A 26,180-nucleotide genomic window follows, 5' to 3' on the forward strand; every position below is an offset into this window, starting at 1 on the left:
TAGCATAAATATTGTCACAGTACTGACATCATTTGTGATCTCCTAAAAGGCCAGAGCAAAGAGTCTTTTTTATTTCTATTTCCTATTGAAGGCCCAGGCTAGCTTGTAGTTGTTACTTAGTAAATGCTTATTGGATGAATAAATGGTTATTATAAAGCACAATGTGGTGATGGAAAAGCTCTTTTTTTACTAGTTGGTGTTTATACAGTGTTCCTTTTTTGAGATACAGCTGAAGTGGTAAGAAATGAATTCTTCAGTTTAGGAAGTGTTTCTTTGCTAGCTTCTTTGGCTCTACCAAGTAAAAGCAAGGCAATGGGTTTGGAAAGCCTTCAGACTTTGCTTTGGTATGATAACCTTGTTATTAGTAAAGCCAACTGGTCATAGAGACATAGACGCTTTCAAACATACTTCAAACATATTTAATGATCTTACAATCAGCAAAGAAATTTCCAAGGTGTTCTAACTTTGCAAAATAAAGTTAAGGAAAATAATAAAACTCAAAGTAGAAAGACTATTCCCTTTTTCCATTCTCCACTCACTGTTTTTGGTGAGAATATCACTTTTCCCCAGAGCAGTAAATATGTCACCAATAATTATCACTCTGGCAAGTAAAACACAATTTCTACATTTATATCTACTTCATCTTACAACAGTTCAAGTTAATGAAATGTAGGCACTTGCTTATGATAAAAATGATGATCACAGGGACAATTTATACTTATAAGAGGGCCAATAAATATGTCTAACTCTTGTGATTTTCTTTCTGGGATTGGTTCAATCATTTAAAATGCTGTATGAATTTGGACATGTCTGTTAACCTGTGTTTACCTTAATTTTTTCACATAAGAAATAGGTTTTATTGGAACTCATACTAAAGTAAGATTTGAGCCTGGGATTATTTCCAAGTGTGGCCTCTAAGTAGCTGTGTAGCCTCAAACACACCACTTTATATAACTAGGTCTCAATGTTCACATATGCAAAATAGAGACTGTCAGATGATAATAACATTTTTAATATGATAAAATCAAAGGGTTCTAGTACCACTGAGAAATCAGCAACAGGAGACTTCTCTCTCAGCCATTACACTGCATACATGTATACACACAAAACATATTTATGCCAGTGTAAAAACAATCTTTTTATACTCCATTCTAAACCGTTTGAAAAATTTTAAAGGTGTGATTTTGAAAAAGTGTTTTGTCCGTGGCTTGAATTCTAAAGCCAGAGAAACATCACCTCCTAAATGGAAACTTCCTGCTTTTTTTGCATTACCCACAAAACACTGGGTGTGTATGTGTTTCATTTTGTTTTGGGTTTTTTTTTTTTTTTTTTTTTTTTTTTTTTTTGGTGTTAAAATTGTGGAAGGAATCTCAACATTCCCGGAGATAAAAATAAAACAGAACTTGCCTAGATAAATGGAAAGTTTTTTGGAAAAGTTAACTAAATTTTTACTCACATTTTGAAACTTTCACTACAGGGTTATATGGCAAGAGGTTTGTGGCCATAGGTCCATGAAAACTTGAGTGCACATCACCCATCATTTCCAGTTGCATGGCCTCTCTCACCCATTTTGTCCATAAAATAGAAATAGGATATTCATCTTATAAAGCTGATGAATAAACTAGTGCTATAAGCATCCATGAATACATTGAGACACTGATGTTGAGAGAAAAAGGCAAGTTAAAGAGAAGTACACTATCAAAATCTTCAAATAAAAATATTAAACTTTGTAAAAACATATAATAGTAATTATAGAGAAATATATAGAAAATATATTTGTGTATAGTAACAAAAAAACATATGCAGGAATTTTAAATACCAAATTCAGGAGAGGGGTTCCCTCTGGAAAGGAAGAAGGGAGGAGTACATAGGAGGCAGTCATATCAATATATATATATTTTTAAGTTTGAGAGAGAGAGCGTGCACGTGCAGGGGGAGGGGCAAAGATGAGAGAGAATCCTGAGCAAGCTCCGTGCCAACAGCATGGAGCCTGATGTTAGGCTCAATCTCATGAACCAGCGGGATCATGACCTGAGCTGAAATCAAGAGTCAGTCGCTTAACTGACTGAGCCACCCAGGCACCTCTATATTTTTTCTTAAGCTGAGCATGCTGGTGTTTGATATTTTATTCTTAATACATTTTTATTGATGTTTTTCATTTAAAAAATAGAATTACCAAATGGTAAATCCTGTGATTGAGATAATGCATGTAAAGCATCAGGCACAAAAAAGAAGGCTCAATAAAGATAATAATATTTTGAAGTTTGGGTTTTCCCATACAAATCTCAGATACAGGATGAAAGGAAAACACAAGCAGGTTCTGCAAACCCTGGAACTTGGGTATTTGGAAGATAAGTTTTCTTGGAATAGATGAACTTTCTATACAAGTTTTTAATTTATCTGGAGGTTATTTAGCTTTATTTTTATTTCAAAATTAATTTATTTTATTGTGGACTACTAGGACTAAATAAAGCCCAAGTGTAATCTGAACATTCCTTGATGTGAAGTATCTCCTTTAGCAATGTGAGTGTTCTAGTACTTTACGTTGTGGACATTCACTTTGAAAAATTTTGCTTTCCTCTTCAGCTTAGCAATTTGTTAAAGCTTACTCACCTTGATCTGAGTATGAATCACTTTACTACAATCCCTCCTGCTGTGTTGAACATGCCTGCTCTTGAGTGGCTCGACATGGGAAGCAACAGACTTGAACAACTTCCTGATACTATAGAAAGGTAAAATAAATAATTTTCTATGCTATTGGATGTGTTGAAGCCATCCGTAATAAATAAGAAATAATAGACAAAACAAAGGGGACCCTACCTAATCAATCACAGTAGATCCATGTAGTACTAATATGCTACTTTTTAACAGAATATTTTCATTTACTTAAATAAGCCTAAGGGTTTGGGGAGAGAAAAACCGGCTATCTGACGCGACCATATTGACATGAATATGCCAAACAATAACATTATTTAGTGCATGCCAGGCACTCTGTGCACTTTACGAATGTGTGAGGAAACTCATGTGGAGATGTTAAATTGCTCAAGATCACAGTGTAAGTGTGCAGTCTAGGTTTTGAATGTAGGCAGCCTGGCCCAGAGTCTCTTATGCATACTTGTCTTGCCCTAACTGGGCATATTAATAATTTCTGATTTTTCTCCTAACACTCTAATTCAGATTAGATAACATTTACAGCAGTTCTTTAAGAAATCCTATGCAAATAGTGAAGAATTCACTAAAATACATTGGTTTCTCTTCTACCACCACATGCTGAGAACTGTAGTGTAGGGATTGTCTCTGATGCAGTTTCCCTAATCAGGTAATGTGAAACCAGTTAACTGATATACTGGTTAAAGGAGATGTTATAAAAGATTACCTTTCTTTGACTTTAGGTTAAGAATCAGGGTTTTCATATTATGTATGGATTAATCACAGAAACCTCTTTTAATTCATCAGAATGCAAACTCTACATACATTATGGCTGCAACGGAATGAAATAACATGCTTGCCAGAAACAATCAGCAATATGAAAAACCTGGGTACTCTTGTTCTCAGCAACAATAAACTGCAAGATATTCCAGTGTGCATGGAAGAGATGACCAATCTGAGGTAAAAGTTGTAGACCCAAAAGAGACATGTTCCCTTCTGGTTGCAGAACAAAGTAATATAGAGCAATTTTATGAATTGATTTTGAGTTCTCATTCATATGAATGAATATATTTAAAAATCTTTTCCAACTTTGAAATTCTATAATTACATAAGTAGGATTCATATAACACTGGTTAAAATTATTCAAGAAAGAATCCTTGAAACAAAAGTCAAACTGGCATTATCAGCTTTAAGGAATACCCTCGGTTGGTGACATTTTTATGAAAATCGCTTTGCAACTGCTAACAAACCTCATCTACAAATAAAAGCAAAAGGTATAAAAATAGTGCTTATTTTCCTTCTAAAAGACTACTATGGACACAGGTAACCATGTTATAGAGTAAATATGTAAGTTAATTACTCTCAGAACTCCCTCAAGTGTCTTACTTCCAAAATTTAATTTCCTAACAGAGAATGTAAGACATGAGAATTCACATCAAATCCTACAATTTCCAAAACAGAGTCATTCATACATTCATACATTCATTTATTCATTCATTCATTCCATTCAGCAGCTACTGGGTCATGTAATCGATGGTGAAGATACAATGATAAATAAGACACAAGTAAGTCTGTAAAATATACAGAAACTAAGAGGTGCCTGGGTGGCTCAGTCAGTTGAGTGTCCAACTTCTGCTCAGGTCATGATCTCACAGTTTGTGAATTTGAGCCCCGAGTTAGGCTCTGTGCTAACAGCTGAGTCTGGAGCCTGCTTTGGATTTTGTGTCTCCCTCTCTCTGCCCCTTCCCTGCTCATGCTCTATCTCTCAAAAATAAATAAACGTTAAAAAAAAAAATACACACACACACACACACACACATACACACACACACACACATAAACTTTAATTTCATAGCATTAATTGTATGTTTGAGATGCCCTGGAATTGCTCTGGGAAGTTGAACTGTTCCACATTAAATATATGGTAGGAACTAACAGTTGCTTCTATAAGCTTTGAAAATAAGTTGTCTAAAGCTAGGGTTTCTTCCTTCTAGAAAAGAAACTTAAAAGATTCTTAGGATTTATCACATCTCACCACGATGTCTGGTTATTGAAACCGTTTTTTTTTTTTTTTTAATTTACCATATTATCATTTGATCTTTCGCTAGGGAAATAAATGTTCACTTCTACGGCACCTATAAAAATACTGTTTTTTGGTGAACTGCTAGGTTTGTCAACTTCAGAGACAACCCACTGAAATTGGAAGTAACACTTCCTCCTAGTGAAAGCATAGATGAAGAAGAGGAACGGGAATTATTTGGCCTTCAGTTTATGCATATATATATACAGGAGTCACGGAGAAGAGCAGGTATGAGATTTCTTTCTAACACAAGCCAAATATTTGGTAGAAGAATGTGTATATATATAAGTTCCTTCATAGATTTCTCATTACATCTTACCTTTTCCGTCAAATTTTGTCTCTTGGTCAATATTGTGGAAGGAGGGGCCCCTGGGTGGCTCAGTCGGTTAAGCATCTGGCTTTAGCTCAGGCCATGATTTCTTGGTTTGTGAGTCTGAGCCCCGCATTGGGCTCTCTGCTGTCAGCATGGAGCCTGCTTTGGATCCTCTGCCTCCCTCTCTCTGCCCCTCCCCTGCTCATGCTCTCTCTCTCAAAAATAAATAAATATTAAAAAAATATATATATTGTGGGAGGAAAAAAAATGAAATTCAAATCTGTTCACAATTTTGATAAAGGCTTGGAGAGAAATTGTAAATATACAGAAAATTTTTCAAGTAGAGACAGACAGGAAACAAATTTCTTTGGCCAAGCGCTTGAAGCACAACCAGATGAATGAAGATGTGATTCTTTAAATCTTCACTACCTAATTCTATCAGTTTATTATATATTTCTGTGTACTCATGGACACTACCTTCCCTGTCATTTCTTTTTTCTTTCTACAATCCACAAATAACAACACAATATTCTGCCTAGGGATGACTATTAAGAGAACAGAGATTTTAACCAATAGTTAAAATGTGAGGTTTTGATATATAAATTTCAATCACTTAGTCTCTGATAATTAAGAATTAAATCACTTAACTAAAGCCTTTAACTTAAACCAAGATTAGAAGAAGCCAAAGAAACAATTCTGTTAATAAAAACATTGAAACTAGAGTAATATAAATCATGGTTTTATAATTCACTAAAATGTGAATTTTTTTTGGTTTAATTGTGAAGTTTTTGAATCAAAAGATTAAATTTATCTTCAGATAGTTACTTTGGAGAATAAGTGTAATCCAAGCAAACAAATGAGTTTTTTAGCTAGAAGAAATCATTTTACCAACATCCAGTGGAGGATGTTAGGAAATGGTCATCTGATCTGTGACAGCAAGTCATAGAAACAATAGCACAGAAAATAGATTGGAGGAAGATAAGTAAAGTTATAGTTTGGGGCTTAGTTTGGGGTATAATTATGTAAGACAGATGGGGACAGAACTGATGATTGAATGATGAGAAAGAGAAGACTCCAAGATTAATCTGTTTTTGGTTAGAGCAACCGGATGGATGGTGATGCTGAGATGGGGAAATGAAGTGTAGAAGCTGTTTGGTGGTAGAAGTGGAAGAGAAGTAAATTGGACATAGTTGTGGGACATGCAGGAAGAGGCAGTTGTGTAGATCCATCTAAAAGTTCCTGAAGGGGTTTGCTGACCCTGCAAATTCAGCAGGTCAAGAGAATACCAATATACATATCCCACGTAGTCACTTCCTTAGGATATCGTAGTAAGGGAAATAAACAACGTCGAGGAAAACAACAATCTCCACGTATAGCTTGTGTAACAACAAACTTACCTGCGCATAAAGTACTTGGAACCATTGTCAGAAACATATCATTAAGTTAAATGCGTGCAGGGCTGTTATCAGTATAACTCTTATGTGTGTGTATGTATGTTTTATGAAACATAGTTGAGATTATGCCTGTTGTAGAATATATTTTATTTCTCGGCATAAATTGTTCAATGATGCAAAACAGATTGTAAGACACAAATTAGCATTCCCTGATCCAGTAAAATCATGTAAATTATAGAATGATGGATTACTTTCATTTATGTTCTTTTGTTTGGGAAGATGAGTAATTAACTTTAGAAATAATCCAACTACCTTACTTTAATAATATTTGCATAAAAATTATAAAAGAGAAAAAAGGTTACAACTTAAGCAGAAATAATAAGACCAACCCTGCCTATTGTTATTAAAAATAGATTTGTGAATTAGTACTATAACACTTAATATTTATTGAGTATTTACATTGTGCTTGGAACTGTTCTAAGCATTTTACATACGTTATCTCATTTGTTACAACAATCTCCTGAGGTAGGTAGTATTATTATCTTCACCCTCATTTAAAAAGGAAAATTGAGGCACAAAGAGATTAAGCAGTTGCTCAAGGTCATACCCTGAGGTGGTAGGGTAGGATCTGAATCTAGGCAGTCTCAGAAAACAAAAGAGATTAAAGTAGAAAGGCCAGGGATTAAAAATGGGCTAGGCTTCTAATTTAGAATTCATGTAATCATAGATCTATTTACAGGATAAAAAAGTTACCTAAGAATATCATTATAGGATCTAAAATTAGTAATTCAGATCTTTGTCTTGGCAAAGGTACCAATGATTAAGACAATTTTTACAAGTAAAGGCAGAAATAATTCAAGAATAATATGAAGAGAGTAACAGTCCTTACCATAGGTTCAGTTTAACATCTGGTTGTGCATAGAAACTGCTTATGAGTTAAATGAGGCCTACATGTGAAGTTGTTTTTGGTTTCATTATCTAATTTCCACTTCATTCCAAATTACTTTCCCCAAAAGGAGAGAATATACTTATAGCTGTACTTATATGTATAAAACTGTCCTTGTTAAAAGATATGATAGCTAATTAACTTCAGAAGTTATCTGCAAATTCGAATTTAATTTGTGAATGAGGTTTATCTTATCTTTTTGGAAATTCTAACTAGGTAATCAATTAAAAAATGAAGTGAAATAGCTTATTTCCCTTGAAAACATCTCTTTAGTTTTGTTGTTTGTCATGGATAAATGCAGCTAATACATAAATACAGGTATGGCTCTGGAAGTCGAAAGGTGAATTCATTAATTGTGAACATCTCTGAATTTGTTTACATTAGAAAAAAATCACAACTGATTATCCTTACCAGATCTAAATGGACAAAAAATCCATACATAAACCAAATTCTCAAATTGGCCCTTGTTATGAACTGATGATTGATCATTACATCTTGAACTTGAGAATTAAAGAGCAGTGAATAAAACCAAGGAAAAAAATTTCCAAAATTAATACAAATAGAAAGTTAGTGTGCTGGTTGTGTACTGATATGTTATGTGTGTTTCAGATAACCAAGTCAACTGTTCAACTACTTTACCAATCTCTATGAATACTGACGGATAATATAACTCAAGATGCCCTGCTGAAGAGAATTACTTTGGGAATTTGGTGAACTCAATGTTTGTACTTCTAAAGTAAAAATCAAAGCTATTACCAAAGTTCAATGAGGCTACATTTTTTAAAGTTCACATTATCTGCTATGTAAATTATATTTTCATGAATATAAAAATACAATTGAAAAAATTTTTTTTGGTGGAAGACAGATGTTCAAAATTTCTTTTCCATTAAGCACTTGTTTCTGGTGATGAAGAATGATTTGGTAAAGCAGTTAACAATACATTTTCCAAAGACACCAGAGGATCTGTATAATACTGTAAAGCAGGACTGAAACCTTTCTGCTGTAAATACTCGACTCGGCCTTGGTCAATCAGCAATTTACAAAGATGCCCTATTTTCTTCTTTTCTTCAACAGTAAGGAGCCTAAATCGAATAAACACAAAACATCATTAAAATTTGTAGGAGTTTATGAAAAAATTATTGTAGTCACTTCTATTTATTGATAAAAGTTGCTAAGTAACCCATGATATACTAGGTGCTATGTTCCATGTTTCCAAGATACATTTTATTTATGCCACAATAAAAGTGTATTTTAACTTATTCTAAAATTGGATGGTAAAATGCATCTTCATCAATAGATTCTTGGTAACATTTATCTAAAAAAAACCTGAAGCAATAACAAAACATTTCTGCCTTAGTGTTGTGCATTTCAAAGTAGTCACTTACCCAGGCAAACTCTCAGTGCTGTTGTCCGTGATGCTGCATCCCCCATCGTCATGCTCTTCACTGTCATCACTGTGCTTATCTTTTCTCTTTGAGGTCACGTTGGAGGCTTCCAAAGATGTTTTTCGCATCCCACAAGTTGCCCAACTACTCATTCGCTGGAAGTAGTGGAAATCCACTGCTCCAAGGCCTAGAGCCCTGAAATATTCTTTGCCCACATAATGTCTCCAATCACACCTGTGGTGACAACAGAGTGCAATAACAATGCCAGCCACAGGGGTCCACTTCTCTGGGACATTTTTCTCATTTCCTTCCTTGGCCAAAGGGTTAATTTCTTTGTCTGTTTTATCATTCTTTCTGCGTTTGGCTAAAGGTTCTTCATTCCTTTCCTCACAACTGGCAGCATAGGTTTCAACCAAACATCGTAATGCAAGATCTGCAAACACAATTATGTGGCCCCCCAAACCACATCATCTTTAAAAATAAGTATTTTTTACATTTATTCAGCAGTATGGCTTCTAAAATCCCAACAATAAAACCTACTTAGCTTTATACTTGTAATAATTCATCCATGAATTATCAATTTGTTCATGTTTGCTGTGTTCTTGTTAGCATCTAATTTTCTCTGGTGACTTATTCTGCATAAAATCTACTTCCCCCCAAAACTGTCTGAAGCTTAAGATCTAGAGTTTGTAAAAACTTTTAGTCCAACTACTTAAACTGGCTCTCATTTTTCCTGCTCTGAGGAAATGACTTGTACAGAAAAAAATTATTCATCTACACTTACATTCCAGGAAAGTTTTGAGTTTAAGAAACCCAAAGAAAAAAATTGAGGGGTAAGGCATCGGCTGAGATTTAATGTTAGGTGTGAGTCCTGAAATGTAAGGTGTTCACAGCAAAAGCTGATGAGCTGAAGAGTTGAGAAGAGGGAGTCACACTGTGGAAAGTAGGCCTCACTGAGCAGCCTTACAGGTATTTATGTATTCATTCAGCGGTTAGTTACTGAGTACCTTTTGTGTGCAAGCTTTGCGATGTAACGATGATTATACACATAAACTTAGAGGTGAATGTACTCCAAATTAAAATGAAAATTTTAAACCTAAAAGCTAAACAAATAGATTTTTTTGATGAGTAAGACTATTTCCCACTGAAGACCACTATACTGATGACAATATTGGAAAGACCCCAAAATTATGCTGTGAAACCCATATTTTCTGTCTGATTAGACTGGCATGCTGTGCTTATTAGTCAATCAGAAACATAAATATTTTAAAATTGTATTACCCTAAGATGTCACCAGTGACTATTAAGTGATTTTTTTACTAGTAAATTTAATTCAATATATGAGTTTAAGTCGACAAACATTATTGGGAGAAAAGGATAGCTAATCTATTATTTCATAAACTATTATTTCCTGACAAAATATATTCAGTCACTGTTTTATTTGTATTAGACCTAAGTAAATGATTTTCAGAAATGTGAATACCCAGAAAAACTATTAAAAGAATGAAGTTATTTTAGAATCAGAAGTAGCTTTAACAATCTATTTCAACCTCTGCTTTACAAAGAACTTAAAGGACGAAGCCACACACCAAAGAAAGGGACAAGGACACAGAGCAAAGTGGTGGCCAAGATTATTCATTCACTCAAATGCTTACTGTTTCTATTATATGCCAACCATTGTGTTAGCACATTCCCTGTGCTCAAAAATTTCACAGTCCAGTGGGAGAATTAAACATAGTTAACTAAATTAGCTATTTAAAAAAAAATTTTTTTTTTAACATTTATTTTTGAGACAGAGAGAGACACAGCATGAACGGGGGAGGGGCAGAGAGAGAGAGAGACACAGAATCGGAAGCAGGCTCCAGGCTCTGAGCCATCAGCCCAGAGCCTGACGCGGGGCTCAAACTCGCGGACTGCGAGATCGTGACCTGAGCTGAAGTCGGACGCTTAACCGACTGAGCCACCCAGGCGCCCCTAAATTAGCTATTATATAACAAATTGAAACACAATAAGGTAGAGATATGCAGATGGAATGATGATAAACACTATGGAAATTAGAAATTGACACAGTACAGTACATGGGAAAAGTATACAGGCTTTTAATTTGCTGACCAGTAAAGGGGCAAGCAGGAACTAGCAAAGGCTGGAAGGCAGAGGCCACACTGACAGCAGGTTGTCCTGTTAAAGAGCTTGGACTTTAAGCTGTAGGTATTAGGAACTATTGAAGAGTTTTAAGGGGAAAGACATATTAGGTGTGCAGCCAATGGGTCCAAATATTAGTATTTAAAGAACAGGCAGTGGAAGGTGACCATGAGAAAACCAGAAAGAATGGCATAGATGTAGGGGAAGAATCAGGAAAGAAGAATCACAAAGGAGAAGGAAACAATTTTAAGAAGGGCAAGCAACTGCAGCAGAGATTTTTCAGTAAGACAGTAGAGTGATGGAGAATTCAGATAGAGTGAATCAAGAGGGGAAAGTGTGTGGAACAAGGAAAAATGGCCAATATAGATCATACTTTGGAGAAACTTGAGTTAGATGGGTAAGAGTAAATGAGGGTGCTTTTATTCCTCCCCAGGATAGTTGGCTTACTTTAGAGGCTTTTCTGAGGGTTAAATGAGGTAAGGTACATGAAAGTCCTCTTAAAAACTATGAAGGACAACACAGATATACAATATTCAAAGCCATTTCTGGCCAAATTGAGTAACATTTTATGGAGGCTCCAAGATCCCCGGATGGGAGATGAGGAAATCAGCAGGAGCCAGGAAGAAGACGTTAACAGTAGTTAACACTCGTTGAATACTAATATGCGCCAGATACTCACATGTAACCTGGTAAGTTATATGTTATTATTCCTGTTTTACAGATGAGATAACCAAAGCTCAGAAAGGTTATGTAATTTGCCAAGGTTACACAGCACAGCTGAATCCCAGACTATCCGATGCTCTTTCTACTTTACCATGCTACACCTGACAGATCTAAGTGCTAAGATAAGATCTTAGATTTTTTACCTAGCATTTCTTTTTTCATTTTCCCCAGAATCCTGGTACATAACCGTCTTCTGGTGGGAGAGGTTTCAGAATCCTTCCCAAGCAACTTAAAAAACTCAGTAGCTTCGGGGCGCCTGGGTGGCGCAGTCGGTTAAGCGTCCGACTTCAGCCAGGTCACGATCTCGCGGTCCGTGAGTTCGAGCCCCGTGTCAGGCTCTGGGCTGATGGCTCAGAGCCTGGAGCCTGTTTCCGATTCTGTGTCTCCCTCTCTCTCTGACCCTCCCCCATTCATGCTCTGTCTTTCTCTGTCCCAAAAATAAATAAACGTTGAAAAAAAAAAAATTAAAACAAAAAAACTCAGTAGCTTTTGGGGTGGAATTATACAGTCTCCATAAATGATTTGTTTCCTTTTTGGTTGAAATACAACCCAAAGTCTCATGACTCAGTATTTACACAAAAAACTCTTAATTCATCCTGTCAAATGGCCAAAATGAGCAGATAAATAAGAAAATGCTATATTTGATATAACACAGGGCCAGTGCTACTATGAAAATTAATGAGTTTAAGCATAAGTGGTATAAACTACTCAAGAGACTATTTCAATGTTTGGGACCATATAAAGCTAAAACGTAATGTGTTTGTCTAGTATGTAAACATCATTAGTATGTTTACATACCTGTTGCCACACCACACAGATGCTTTCCAATTCCTACCACGGGTAGTTTTTCTTTGCTTAGCAAAGGAATCTTGTCTGTAATAAAAGTAAATGAGAACCGAGTTAGCTCTCTTCTGAGATAAGGCATTCACATGGCATTCTAAAAGAGAGAACCAATTTGAACCTTTAGATTTTAGGGCGTGAAGAGACTGAAACAAAAACTTCACTTTATTGCTGATGAATGAGAGACTCAAAGATGTAGTGACCTGATAAATACCAGCCAGAATTAGAATTAAAGTTTCTTTCTTCTTTTCTTCCCTTTTCTTTCTCTCTCGCCTTTCCTCTCAAGTTAAAGTTTCTTGACTCTTAGGCCAACGTTATTTCTTATATACTGACCCAGGACTTTCCTCTGTAGAAGCCTTTTTTTGCTAAATATTATTAACACATTGATAAAAGAACTCAAAACTTTCCCTGCTAGAAGATGTATTTTGAACAAATAATACACATGACAAACATATATTAATAATATGTATTATAACATATTATATTCGATATTATAACCGTATTATGTTATATAGTATTAAATATATCTTCATGTTCAAAAATAAAATGTTTTCTTAAGCTTTTCACATTATTTTGAAAAAAAGAAAATATTCATAACAGTCCTGAAAAAGTAAAAAAAAAAAAAAAAAAAAAAAGTCCACAAGGTAATGCAGTAAAACGTACTACATTCGTTATGGCCTCCATTTTTTCCCCATTCATTTTCCTTTTTCTAAGATTCCAAAATGAAAAGTATGCTTCCCACTACAAATCCAGCCACAGCACCTAGTACAGTGGAACAGTCCAATGGAAGTACTTAGTAAATTCAACTTTTCTGTTGCTTGCTTTCAAATGTATTATATTACATGCCAGGAGAAATTGGTACCAAGTGGAATAGTTTGCCTGTGTCAGGGAAGATAGAAGTTTAAATTAAGATAGTTCAAGAGACTTACCATCAGTTAGGGTGAAGGGAAAGGGTGTCTAAGAAAGCCCTTCTGCTTTATGCTTGAAAATTACCTCATTTCCTCTCTCCCCTATTTCTTTGGGCTTGGAAAATAGAACAGATGAACTTCTGGGAAATGATGGTAGATTGAATACAAGTATCTGGTTTGCTCCCTCCCAAAACTCTACCAAAATGAGAATTAAAGGATTTCTGAAAAGGTATAAACTCACAAAATCTGAAAGAGGTCAAAAGGAGACAAAAGTGGGAAAGGCTGAGAATTAACCCAATTTATTCCACAAATCTTCAAAAGGCTTAAGAATTGGGGGTATCAGGTACCTTGGAAGTGGAGATGAGTAGCTACAATAGTGTTGGTGGAAAGTCTACTTAAGTAGTCAGATCCCCACCTCATAGCTACTTGGTGAGTACCTCTTTCCCACTTGGTAGAAGACTATGCATGAATTCTCTGGAGCATCAGGAGGTCAGTATATTGAGGGGCAATAGGAAGTTGAGAGTTGAAGTATGGTAAAGGAGCAGGAATAAGTGAGTTGTGCATATGGATTTCCCCACTGGGTCCCAGAATGTTTGCAATCAGATCTTTAACCTGTAGGTAGGTGATCAGAAGATTCTCCTCTGGGAATCTGACCAACTCAAGAGGAAAGATCACATCTTAGGCAGATCACCCCAAAGTGGAGCTCAGAGTCAACAATTCCACCTGAGGACTTGGAGTTGTGAGTCCCTCAATCCTAAGAACATACCATCAAGGAGCACTAGCTGTTTAAGGACAGCCTCTAAGTTGAAAGAGACAGACCAAAACAAATGGAAAAGAGCAAATTGGTGAAAGCAGATTATGAAGGGAGAATAATTCTTAAAAACCACTATTAATATCCTCAGAAAGGTAAGATATGGCAATTAAGAGAAAAGAACAAGATATAATAAAGGTAAATTCAAAGAAAAAAATCTTAGAAATGAAAACTATGATAGGAGAAATTAATTGGGAAAATTTTAGAAAGTATAGAAAAGAGACCAAAAGACATAAAACAAAGAATTCAAGAGGAGTAGAAAACCATCCCAGTAGGTCTAATAGCTAAATCATGAGAAAAAAAATTTTTTGAGACAGAAAGAGTATGCGAGAGAGGCAGAGAGAGAGAGGAAGATAGGCTCTGAACCACCACTGCAGAGTCTGATGTGGTGCTTGAACCCATGATCTGAGATCGTGACCTGAGACAAAACCGAGTCAGATGCCTAAACAACTGAGTCACCCAGGCACCCCAAATCATAGGAATTCTTATGTAAAGGGAGAAAAGAGAAAGTGGTGTAGAGAAAATCATGAAAGAAAGAATGCCAAGGAAATTTCCCAGAAAGCCGAGAGTACTAGAATCTCTAAATCAGGATTTTTCATCTTTGGCATTATGGACTTTTTGGCCCCAATAATTTTGTTGTGGGGAGCTATTCTATACCTTACAGGACATTTAGCAGGCCTCTGGTCTAGGAAGCTCTCTGGCCTGTATTAGATGCCAGCAGCATACCCACAGCTATGACAACCAAAAATGTCTCAGACATTGCCAAAGTACCCTGGTGGACAAAATGGGCTCCAGTTGAGAACCTCTGCTATAAACGGAAGAGTCCAGCACAATGGATAAAAATATAACCACATGAAGGCACATCCCTGTGAAAATTCATAACACTGACAACAAAGAAGGGTCTATAAAATTTCAACAAAAAAGCAGATCACATACAAGGGAACAAGATTCAGAATGGCACTGAATGTTTAAACAATACTAGCGGAATAAACTTTCAAAATTCTAAAGGAAAATGATTTTCAACCTTGAAATACAAATCCCCAGGCAAGTCAAGTGTAAGGCAAAATGAAAGATATTTTCGGACAAGGCAAGGTCTCAAATGCATTGTTTCTCAGGAAGCTATAGGAAGAGGTGCTCTGCCCGAAGAAAGAGTAACTCAACAGAGGAAGAGGTGGGAAAAAATATGGAAAAAGAAATTCCCATCCAGAGAGTCGAAGAAATCCCTAGGATGAGACTGAAGAGAGTTTTAATGCTGATCATTGTGCGCCAAGAACAGAGGGCATCCAGTCTGGACTGGAACATGTCTGAAGGATACAGGGGAGAATTATTTTAGGAAGATGGAAAGTAATAGAATACTTGATGAATGTATTACAACAAATACATTTTTAAAAGACCAAGTAAACAAAATTATAAATTATTAATTTATCAACAACAACAAAAAACTGTACAGGAAAAAGTAATTTAATACATGTTCCTGTGATAAAAAAAATGATGATTTAATCTTTAGTGCATATTAGAAATATGAGGAATGGGAAATGTTTGCACTTGAGGTGGGGCAGGAGTAGAAAATCTTTATCTTCCACTGGGAAAAACCAGCAGATAATGGTTGAAAAAAAAAAAGCAGCAAAAACAAAAGCCTGTTGTTAGACACTTGAGATAAATATAAAAATTCACCTGTAAGAGGTAAATGTGGTTGGATTTAAAGAGAGAACCATGGCAGGGAGGAAGTGGTTGGTGCTGTTTTTATAAAAACTTAAGAACTTGTAGCACTATTTGACTCTTGACCACACATATGTAAGTTTAAGAAAAGCCCAAAAAAGAAAATAAATGAAGAAAAAACAAAGGGGGGATGTCTCCGGTGAACTCTTTCAATAGAAACTTCCTGTTCTTTCTCTTTCCCTAAAATGATGAATAGTCAATTCCAACCGTGCCCCCAGGAAGAGAAGTCCTCTAACTGAATGTCATATTCTCATTTCAAAATTACCTTTAATCCCTCTCAGTGTGTCATTAAGTCTTTATTTTCAAAATTAAGAAAAAGCCAAAGTATGGAAGTCTGCAGATCATGACCTGAGCCAAAGTCAGACACTTACTTGACCAAGTCACCCAGGCGCCCATATGATTCACATTTTCACTGGTGGCTATATTTTTAGGTAGGTCGTTGTTTAGCAGGAGAGAGATTTTTCAACTGGTACAAATTCTAAAAGGGCAGTAGTGAACTAGATTGTAGATATTTGCTCCCTATTAATCTCTCTTATTTTGGTTTAAAATATGGAATGGGGGCACAGAGTGGGCACAGAATAGTCATATAGAAACTAAGAAATATGGTAGGCTACTTTTCAGTATGCTTAATAAGAATTCAACACCCACCATAAAAACTTGTCTAGAATTTTCAATTTTAGAAAAGTAATATACTCAGTTAAATAATTTTAAATACAGTTATTTATATATAAATGCTGGGTTGCTTCACAAAGCTGTATTAATTAGTGGGATGGAAGAGGTTACTAGGACATGTCTATATTAATATGAAAAACTACAAAAAGGTACAGAAAGGCACAAAGAGTAGGACTGAAGGGTGTGTGTGTGTGTGTGTGTGTGTGTGTGTACAAAATGGGACTTGTATACAGAGAGATGAATTATTTCCTTTGCTACTTTCTAGGAAGTATCTTTTACCATCAGCTAGACAAAGAACTACCTTAATTCTTTAACAGTTTAGGTAAAGTCATGTTAATTATAGGTAGAAGGCTAGTGTATGGTATGAACAGACTCATAATTAAACAAGACAAACAAATAATATAGGGACATATTATTAACACTTTTAAACTCTTTCCTAATATGACACTTCATTTCTAATTGATACTGAAACCCCATTTTAAAAAGTTCCAACCCTGGGGTGCCTGAGTGGCTCAAGTCAGTTGAGCGTCCGACTCTTGATTTTGGCTCAGGTTGTGATCCGAGGGTTGTGGGACCGGGCTCCGTGTCAGGCTCCATGCTGAGCGTGGATGGAGCTTGCTTAAGATTCTCTTTCTTTCTCCCCCTCTGTCCCTCTCCCTCCCTTGCATGCTTGCTCTCTTTAAAAAAAAAAAAAAAAAAAAAAGGGAAAAAAGTTCCAACCCTAATTCAATTTACATTCATTCAAATGTTAGATATAACATTTTATATTAACAATGCATTAATTTTAGTTTGTCTTCACTGAAGCACTGTTCTGCATGATTGGATTTCTAAGCAACCCTCAGAATTTGAAACTTCTATGATTCATGGTAGAGCAACTGAAAGTTATGCAACTTACTCAAACACAAGTGCTGAATATCAATTTGAAGTCTCTCAAACACTGAATTTTTCTTCCTGTGTTTGCCATCTACCTGCACAAAAATAACATTATCATAACAATGGTTTTTTATATTTAAAAAGATTTCTATTTGTTTTCAAAATTTGGAGGAAATAATTTCCCATCTTATTTTTTAATACTTAAAAAACAGAATCACTAATTAAAAAATTTAAGATTATATATTCTTTGATGAAAACTCTAAAACAGTATCATACATTTTTAAAAGCCTCGAAAATTTTATAAATTTTTATGTATCATTATTTCCTTTAACTCTAAAATGTCCCAATTCACTGATGTAGGAACTAAGGTTCAAAGATGTTAAGTGACTAACCTAAGGTTATTTGCCAGCTCCTTTGCCTTTGCTAGCCCATAATACACTATTTTTGGCTCATTCCGTTTACTCTCTCTGAAAGATCACAATCACATTCTGATCTATGTCTATGTGCCTATGACTTACAAATCTACACTGTGGCCCAGATCTTTTTGATGAGCACCAGGTACATACCCAGTTGTGAACTAGAAAGTTCTACTTCAACAGCAAAATCATTCAAAACTAAACTCATCATTTCTCTCTCCGAACCTATTCTTCCTCTTCTCCTTGTATATTCCCTATTTCAGGTAAAAGGCACCACAAGTCACTTAAAGCCATAAAGTGTCACCCGAAATAACTCCTCTCTCATACTTAATGACTAATAAATCAACAAGTCTCCTTGCTTCCAAATACTTAGCATTTCTCACACTTTTTTTCTCTTCTCCATCCTACTGCAACAGCCTCAGCTCTGGCCCATGTCTTACTTGAATTACTGGATAATTAATCTTATCATTAATCTCTCATTAATCTTCTGCTATATCTTTAATGGTACTGTTAGGATGAACTTTTAAAAAGCCTTTCTTGGGGCGCCTGGGTGGCTCAGTCGGTTAAGCATCCGACTTCGGCTCAGGTCACGATCTCACGGTCTGTGGGTTCGAGCCCCGCGTCGGGCTCTGGGCTGATGGCTCAGAGCCTGGAGCCTGCTTCCAATTCTGTGTCTCCCTCTCTCTGTCCCTCCCCCGTTCATGCTCTGTCTCTCTCTGTCTCAAAAATAAATAAACATTAAAAAAAAAAGTTTAGGGGCGCCTGGGTGGCGCAGTCGGTTAAGCGTCCGACTTCAGCCAGGTCACGATCTCGCGGTCCGTGAGTTCGAGCCCCGCGTCAGGCTCTGGACTGATGGCTCAGAGCCTGGAGCCTGTTTCCGATTCTGTGTCTCCCTCTCTCTCTGCCCCTCCCCGTTCATGCTCTGTCTCTCTCTGTCCCAAAAATAAATAAAAACGTTGAAAAAAATTTTTTTTTAAAATAAAAAAAAAAAAAAGTTTAAAAAGCCTTTCTTGGGGCACCTGGGTGGTTCAGTCAGTTGAGTGTCTGACTTTGGCTCAGGTCATGACCTCATGGTTTGAGGCTTTATGCCCTATATTGGGCTCTGTGCTGACAGCTTGGAGCCTGGAGCCTGCTTTGGATTCTCTCTCTCTCTCTCTCTCTCTCTCTCTCTCAAAAATAAACATTAAAAATAGTAAAATAAAATAAAACAAAACAATAAAAAGCCCTTTTAGTTTCTTCACCAACTTTTACATTTACATATTCTTTCAATCTCCTCTCAGCAGTTATTTCCTCTAGGAAACCTTCTGTGACCCACACTACACTAAAGCTGGTGTTCTATCTTCACGATCCTAAGGGCTTCTGGTACTCACCATTATCGTAAGAGGCTTATTAGCAAACTGAACCGAAATACTCGTAAGTCTACCCCCTAGATGTAAGCTTCTCAAAGACAAGAACTAAACTTGTTCCCCTGTATCCCCAGCATGTAGCCGGCTAAAGTCAAATGCCTTCCCTTGGCATAAAATATGACACCTTCCAGAGTCTAGCCCTCCTCTCCCATCTCATCACCACTGAACTCTACTTGGAACCATGCATTCCCATCATAGAGAAATGTTTCCATGTTTCCCTGTTGTTTCAGGTATTTGGTTACGTTGTTCATACTTCCTAGAATGCTTCTTAAACCCTCTATCTAGGAAATGTGATTCTCCTTTCAAGACAGAGCTCAGGCATCACCTTTCCTATATAGCCATTTGCATCCCTTCCCTGAAATAAAACATGTCACTCCCTCTTCTGAACCTACACTGTGCTTTGTACAGTTTTTTTTTTTTCATATTTTGATACTTCTCTATAATTCATTTGTCTTTCCTTTCTAAATATAAATAATAGAGCGTAGGGACTTGTCTTGACTTCCACTCAATGTCTATCATGGTGCCTAATGGTATGTTCAGTAAATGTTTACTGAATGAATAGTTAGTAGGTGGCACAGGTAGGTTAGGACCCAAGACTTTTAACTCCTAGCTTGAGCTTGGCCCTTTCCACATATTTTCTTATCTCTGCAAATAGTTTTAAGAACACAGCTCAACGGACTATCAAAATTTAGATTAAAAAATGACCTTCAGTTTAGGTCATGAATATAATCAGAATAAAAAGCTACATCAAATTAATGCAAAACATTCATTTTCTTAAAACGACATGTTTCTCAGTATCATTCTTTCTTTCTTATTTTTTTTTAATAAGAAAAGTGCAGCTTGGTTATTAATATACTGTCATGGTTTCACTTGCCTTGAATCTCGTGGTCACTTTTTCTACTAGGATGAAGTGAACTTTTTCAGCATCTTTTAAGGCAATATCAACCCAATGAGACAATTTTCCTTTTCCTGCTCCAAACTCAACAAAACATCTTCTTGGACCAAGTAACTTTAATTTTTCAATGTTACCTAAAATAGAAGCCTGCAAACTTCACAAGATTATTTTATAAACTAGAGCAAACACATTTGGCTCAAGGGGGAAAACATCAAGGTAATTTCTACATATGGCAGCATGTGCACATTAGTAATTTTTGTTTGGCTTTAAATTTTTTTCTCTTGCTTAAGATTTTTAAACACAGTACTCAGAACCATATCCATGCCAAAAGTTTTTAATATATGTTTCCACATATTTTTGAAATGGAAAGATTCTGTACTCTGAAAGATAAACTAAACAAAATCTCATTAATAACTATATTTAGAAAGAATGTTAGCTTTTGACAAATGAACAAAAGGCCAATTTTAGCACAGTTACTATGGCCTAAACATACCTGCTGTTTCAGGTGTTTGGTTGCAGAATCACCATTTTTAGGGTCATTAAGGGCATCATGCAATGCTGGATGGGACATAATTTGATCTTTAAGTGTAGAGTTCAAACCTGTGCCAAATATAAGCACAATAGCTTAAGCAACCAAACATGAAACCGTAGGGCTCTGAACAATGGTAGTAACATTTTTTAAACCACATTGGTATCAACTCATAAAGCACCTAATTATTCCAAAAATTTTAACTTGCAACTGGAGGCAGACTTACCTTCGCTTGCTCTCCGCAATTTCTTAATTAAGTTTTCCAACTGCTCTTCAGAGAGAGAAGAAATTGGAACCTATATACAAGAATGGGGTATGAGCTGGTTTGGGAACTAACCATCACTAATAATATGGATTCTATAGAAAAAATACATTCTAAATTCAAAACAATTAATTTATTCCAAACAAAAAGTGGAACATAGCTTATTCCCAGTGTGGAGACAGCTTACAGACACCTTTTAAAATTAAATATTAAATCAAGTACTTACTAATTGTTCAGGTATTTCTGTTTCATCTTTTAAGCCTGCATTAATATCTTGAATAAAGAAGTCCTTAATAAAAACAAAACCACAACAATACTGTTATTAATGTGAAGAGCTCACAAAAATTAAGCTGAAAAACTGATACTTCTCTTTTTCCCATACCCTGTACCTGCCATCCTCCCTTTCTCCCATTTAGGAATAAAATAATCACTGAGCACCTACTGTGGTCCTTAATTTGCTTTCGGTGTCAAGGATTCACCATAGCAGAGAACACAACAAAAATCTCTATGTCCTTATGGATCTTATATTCTAGTGAGTCGTTATCTGAATAAATGTGTATAGTCTAAAGAAACTCATTAGTAATTTTTGTTAAAGTTTTCACCTGTCTGTAGCATATAGACTAAGGTTGTCAATTTTGCATATGGTGTAAGAGTAAAAAACAACAAAGTACCAACTATATACGGCCATTTAGCAGAGAAGCAGTAGGTCCAAAAGCAGATAAGATATAGATATTACAAAGCTTTAGGTCTGGTTTCTTCTATTTTATGTATTTTTGTGTGATATAATAAATATCTTTAATTTTTTTTATTAAACGGTGGGAACAGCTCACCCTTTAATGTCAGTGTCACCTATAGTTCTGTCCTTAGTCTCATGCTCTATCACCTGCTACCTCTTGAGTCTCCTCTTCTACTCAGCTCTCCCCTTATATTCTATACTCCAGTCATGTGCAATGCCCAATCCCAGACAAGGCTATCAGCTCTCTCACTTCTAGGCCCTTACATGTTTTTTTCCCTGTCTGGCAGGTTCTCCTTTGACCTGTAGGTCTCATATGTGATACTCCTTCAGAGAAGCCTCCTGACTCCTTCCCCATCTCTTTCACCCCCTATTTCTCCCAAAAAAAGGATTAGGTTCATCTCCTTTATTCTTTCATAGCACTCTGTACTTAATCAATTTTAACACAGACAATATTGTATTTTTTGTCTCTCCCACTAGACTGTAATGTTCTTATAGCCAGGGTGCTTGGTACAATGTCTGGCATAAATGTTCAATTAATATCTGTGGAATAAGCAAGTTCCTCCCTCACCCTTCTAATCTCTTACCCTGGGTAACTTAAAAATCCAAGGCCTATAACCTGTATGTATTTGACCTCCAAATTAACTATTCTACTGACTTTCAGACTCACATATCCAACTCTGTTTTTAGCCACTGAGTTTTATTGATTCTGCTACCTAAATAGTTCTTGCATTTATTCTCTACCCTTTTCTATTCTCTTTCATTTAGTCTCTTATCATGTCCCACCTGGATTTCAGCAACAGCCTTTAACTAGTCATTCTAATTCCAAGCCATCCTTCCACACTGCTCTGAAAGTTTTGTAAGAGGTAAATATGGCCATTCCATTCCCTAGCTTAAAATCTTTCAGTAGTTCCCCACATCTTTCAGAATAAAGTCCAAGTTCCTTCAAAGTCTCAATGTAGTTTCTCAATTTCTGCCTTTGCACATACAGTTCTTTCCACCTAGAAGGCCTCCTCTTCCTTTTCTTTGCCAAATCAAGACTCAGCTCAAGTGTTTTTCTCTCTGGGAAGTTTTTCTTGACCTCTTGGCTATAATTTTAAGTTTTATACAAGTCTGTGCTCTTATCACATACTTACTTCTTTGATTGAACTTATTAAATAATATCCCTTATTTACAAGTTTACTTTCAAACTCCTTAAAGGCTGGGACCATATTTTATTGAAATAAATTTAGTAAGCACTAAATAAATATTTTGAATAAATTGTGAAATTATTTTCTAAATGACACTCCTGTTGCATAAAATTCTATTATCTGAATTAGGACTACAAGTGGATTCATAGTCTATATATATACTCAAATGCATTTACTACATTCAAGTCTCCTGAGGCCAGAGCCTTGTTAAATATTCACATTTGTAATCAACTAAGTACACATAAACATTATATACCACACATTTCACCACTCAGTTTTACTGATCAAACACTTACAGGTTTTGGCTTCTCTCTTGAGTTACACTTTTTCAAATGTTTTGCTAGTTGATCTTCATATACTGTGCTAAATTTAAAGAGAAAATTATTTAAAATAAGACTTGTGACAGTTAATCTTTCTAGCATAGAAAAACCCTTATCTGACCCATACTTACTGTTTTGGATCTAAAGGACACAGAATTCTCTTTCGAGCATTTTCTTCCTAATAAAGAAAAATGATGTATTTGTTTGTATAAAAAAAAATCACGTTCGTTGCTTACAGATACTAAATATAATTTCAGTGTAATCATAAGCTTATGCATTCCCAAAACAAGGTAAGGAAACCTTAAAAGGACTTTAATAAAACACTGGCAAAATCAGGTCACAGAGTTTGACAACAAAAATCTCCAACATAGCTGGTTTATGTATACATGAGCAAATACTGCTTTGGACAAGGGTTTATAACTTCAAATAGGTTATAGAGAAGGTCTACTTATGGAATTTTGAATCTATAATAGCACTGACTATAATTTGCACTATTACTTTAGGCACCCTGAAGAAAAATCTGCTGCCGATTTAAAATATGACATGTGATGGATTTTAAGGTGCATTCTGATTTCAGAGATGTTAAAATGTGAGAAAAAGAAGTTATCTTAGAAACAATAAAATATGGTATTTTAACCATTTGGTATGTGGCCATAATCCTACTGACTTTGCAAGTTTTCGGTATAGCAGAGCTATAGCCCATTTGTTTCTAAGTTACGTGAATTTAACTACATGTGCTAGAAGAAAACCAAAGGAGAATTAATAGTGCTAGCAATTCTATTCAATATTCTTATGAATCTGTATGCAACAGGATAGTGCAATAGTTAAAACCATAGGTCAGTAGGATTGCCTAGGATTGGTCTATCAACTTCTAACTCAATGACCTGAGGTAGGCTCATTGCCTCATCTAAAAGATGAGAGTATGTCTCACCTCCTAAGGCTTGTAAGAATTAAGTGAGCTAATATTAAAAGTACATTTAAAAAACTTCTTGGCATGTCGTTGGCCATATAGTAAATGCTAACTGTTCACTGTTATTAACAATTCTTTTTTCAGTTTATTTCAGTTCTGAATGCCTCCCAGTATACCCATGAAATGACTGAATTTCATGGGAAAGCTAAGAGACTTTTCAATATTTTTTGAAAAACTGTGCATTATTCTTCCTTATTTGCTGACTCTAAAATACAACCTCCATGAAAAGGGAAGACTCTACGTTGACTCCCCAAAGCCTAACCATAGAGTTGGGGGAAAAAAGCACTTTTATTATTCGGGTTTAGAAACTGGGTTTCTCAACCTTGGCGCTACTGACATGTTGGGCTGGGTAATTCTGTTTTGGGGGGGGCTGTCCTCTGCATCATAGGATATTTCGCAGCATCTTTGGCTTTATCTATTAGGTGCCAGGAACACTCTCCTCAGTTGTGACAACCAAAATGTTGCAAACATTGCCAAGGGTCTGCAGGGGGGCAAAATCACCTTCAGTTAAGAAGCAGTGGGTAAGAAAACAACAACAAACAGTGGGTAAAAATGTGTACAAGTGGTCTCAACTACATATGATACTTAAGACAAAAAGATGGAAACATACACCCCATTATATCATAAATCACAGATTCAGTAGGATGCCACATTGAAAACCAAATCGTGTCATGCAAAGTGTTTTCACTTATCTTGCAATTTTTCTTCAAGGGACCAATAACAACATTCCTTCCTCTCCAGGAATACCAATCAGCTTGTAAGGATCTAGTCATATTCTACTACTGTCACCAACTGCATTCATCTTCCAGATGTCTCATTAAGGTGAAGTAGAAGGTTTCAGAGTGAGAACAAAACTTTCTTCTATCAGAAATCCCATTTTTTGATCAAGAGATGTTGATCTCATCTTTAAATATGTAAGTGGACTGGGCAGTTTAAATACGTGTTCAAGGGTCAACTGTATATCGTTTGACAGTACAATTATATGTGTAACTGTATTATCAAACAAAATTGTACCCTTCCTGTTACCGATTTGAAAAAGATCCAATTCTTACATGATTTTAAATCTTTCCTTACCCCTTTCAGCAGTTATGTTACTTTCAAAAGATTGTACTCTAAGTAAATATTTCTTACGTTTTTATTTTAATCACTCGGTGCTCATTAGAAGTGCACTCCTTAATCCCCATCACCTATTTCACCCATCTCCTCTTTGGTAACCATCAGTTTGTTTTCAACAATCAAAGACTCGTATGTATAAATAAATTTTTTTCAAGTTTCTCAACCGCATTCACAAAGAAGTGATTATCACTCACAAAACAATCAGAACACAATTAGTGAAACCTTGGGATCTTTGACCACTATTCTTTCTAAACTACCTTTATCCCTCAGGAAAGGGGAGAGTGGGCGGAGTTTAAGAGACGGTGGTCTGGAGTAAAATTAAGATCTAGTATTGCCAAAAGTTAGGATCAAAATGAACGGGTTACTACTGGCGCTGCTCTACTTAGTACAAGAAACCACTGCACTTCACTAAGACTCATCAACGCTCCCTAGGGAGAGCAGGACTGCGCTTAGTACAGGAAAATCTAGAATATCCAGGGTGACAGCAGAAATCTGTCAGAGGCGAGGGGCCGGACCAAGAAACTTATTTCCAACTCTCGAGAGGGTAGGGTAATACCAGACCTCCGCGGCTCCAGCGTGTTCCCCACAGAACCTTTTCCCCGCTGCCACCACCATCCTGCAGAACCGCTTCTTCTTTTCTACGTAGTAACTGCATCGACCCTCAGCTGGAAAGTCAGTCGTGTGGGGGGTCGACGCAGAAGCCGCCATAATTCAAGGTTCGTTTGGGATGGCAAACATTAGGCGAAGGGAAGAAAAGTTCTCCGCTTCCCTTGGGTCCTCTTCCCTTAACAAATATGGCCACCGCGAGTCCCGCCACGCAGGCTAATACCCGGAACTGCCGACCGTCTCCTGCAAAACCGGAAAAAACTGATGGTGGCTGACGAGGTC

The 26,180-nt window shown here is 36.2% G+C and overlaps 3 protein-coding genes across 5 annotated transcripts in view; 2 read left to right on the forward strand and 1 right to left on the reverse strand.

Annotated features, from left to right (window-relative positions):
- The window catches only part of LRRC39 (leucine rich repeat containing 39), a 29,778-nt gene extending 21,678 nt beyond the window's left edge, over window positions 1-8,100 (forward strand). Inside the window, exons 6-9 of one of the 2 annotated variants that reach the window (XM_047870433.1) lie at window positions 2,587-2,732; window positions 3,457-3,609; window positions 4,818-4,957; window positions 7,992-8,100. In XM_047870433.1, the coding sequence (XP_047726389.1) occupies window positions 2,587-2,732; window positions 3,457-3,609; window positions 4,818-4,957; window positions 7,992-8,047 (495 nt within the window). In that variant the 3' untranslated portion in view covers window positions 8,048-8,100. Of the gene's footprint in view, window positions 1-2,586; window positions 2,733-3,456; window positions 3,610-4,757; window positions 4,958-7,991 lie in introns of those variants that run through there. The other variant, XM_047870434.1, reaches the window with a different exon arrangement.
- Window positions 6,565-26,102, reverse strand: TRMT13 (tRNA methyltransferase 13 homolog). Of its 2 annotated transcripts, XM_047870425.1 has the most exons (11): window positions 25,854-26,102; window positions 23,338-23,384; window positions 23,183-23,249; window positions 21,190-21,252; window positions 20,928-20,997; window positions 20,666-20,772; window positions 20,152-20,319; window positions 17,478-17,550; window positions 12,431-12,505; window positions 8,768-9,200; window positions 6,565-8,464 (listed from the first exon to the last, which is right to left on the reverse strand). In XM_047870425.1, the coding sequence occupies exons 1-11, from the start codon at window positions 25,998-26,000 to the stop codon at window positions 8,269-8,271; spliced, it is 1,446 nt and encodes a 481-aa protein (XP_047726381.1). In that variant the 5' UTR covers window positions 26,001-26,102; the 3' UTR covers window positions 6,565-8,268. The 2 variants fall into 2 exon arrangements, with proteins under 2 accessions (XP_047726381.1, XP_047726382.1); XM_047870426.1 differs by lacking the exon at window positions 6,565-8,464 and having other exon boundaries at window positions 8,818-9,001.
- Window positions 25,592-26,180, forward strand: part of SASS6 (SAS-6 centriolar assembly protein) — a 57,792-nt gene continuing 57,203 nt past the window's right edge. The window contains exon 1 of the mRNA XM_047870423.1: window positions 25,592-25,597. The gene's annotated coding sequence lies outside the window, so the exon portion shown is untranslated. The remainder of the gene's footprint in view (window positions 25,598-26,180) is intronic.

The sequence above is a fragment of the Prionailurus viverrinus genome, chromosome C1 (assembly GCF_022837055.1).
Source record: "Prionailurus viverrinus isolate Anna chromosome C1, UM_Priviv_1.0, whole genome shotgun sequence".
Classification (NCBI taxonomy): domain Eukaryota; kingdom Metazoa; phylum Chordata; class Mammalia; order Carnivora; family Felidae; genus Prionailurus; species Prionailurus viverrinus.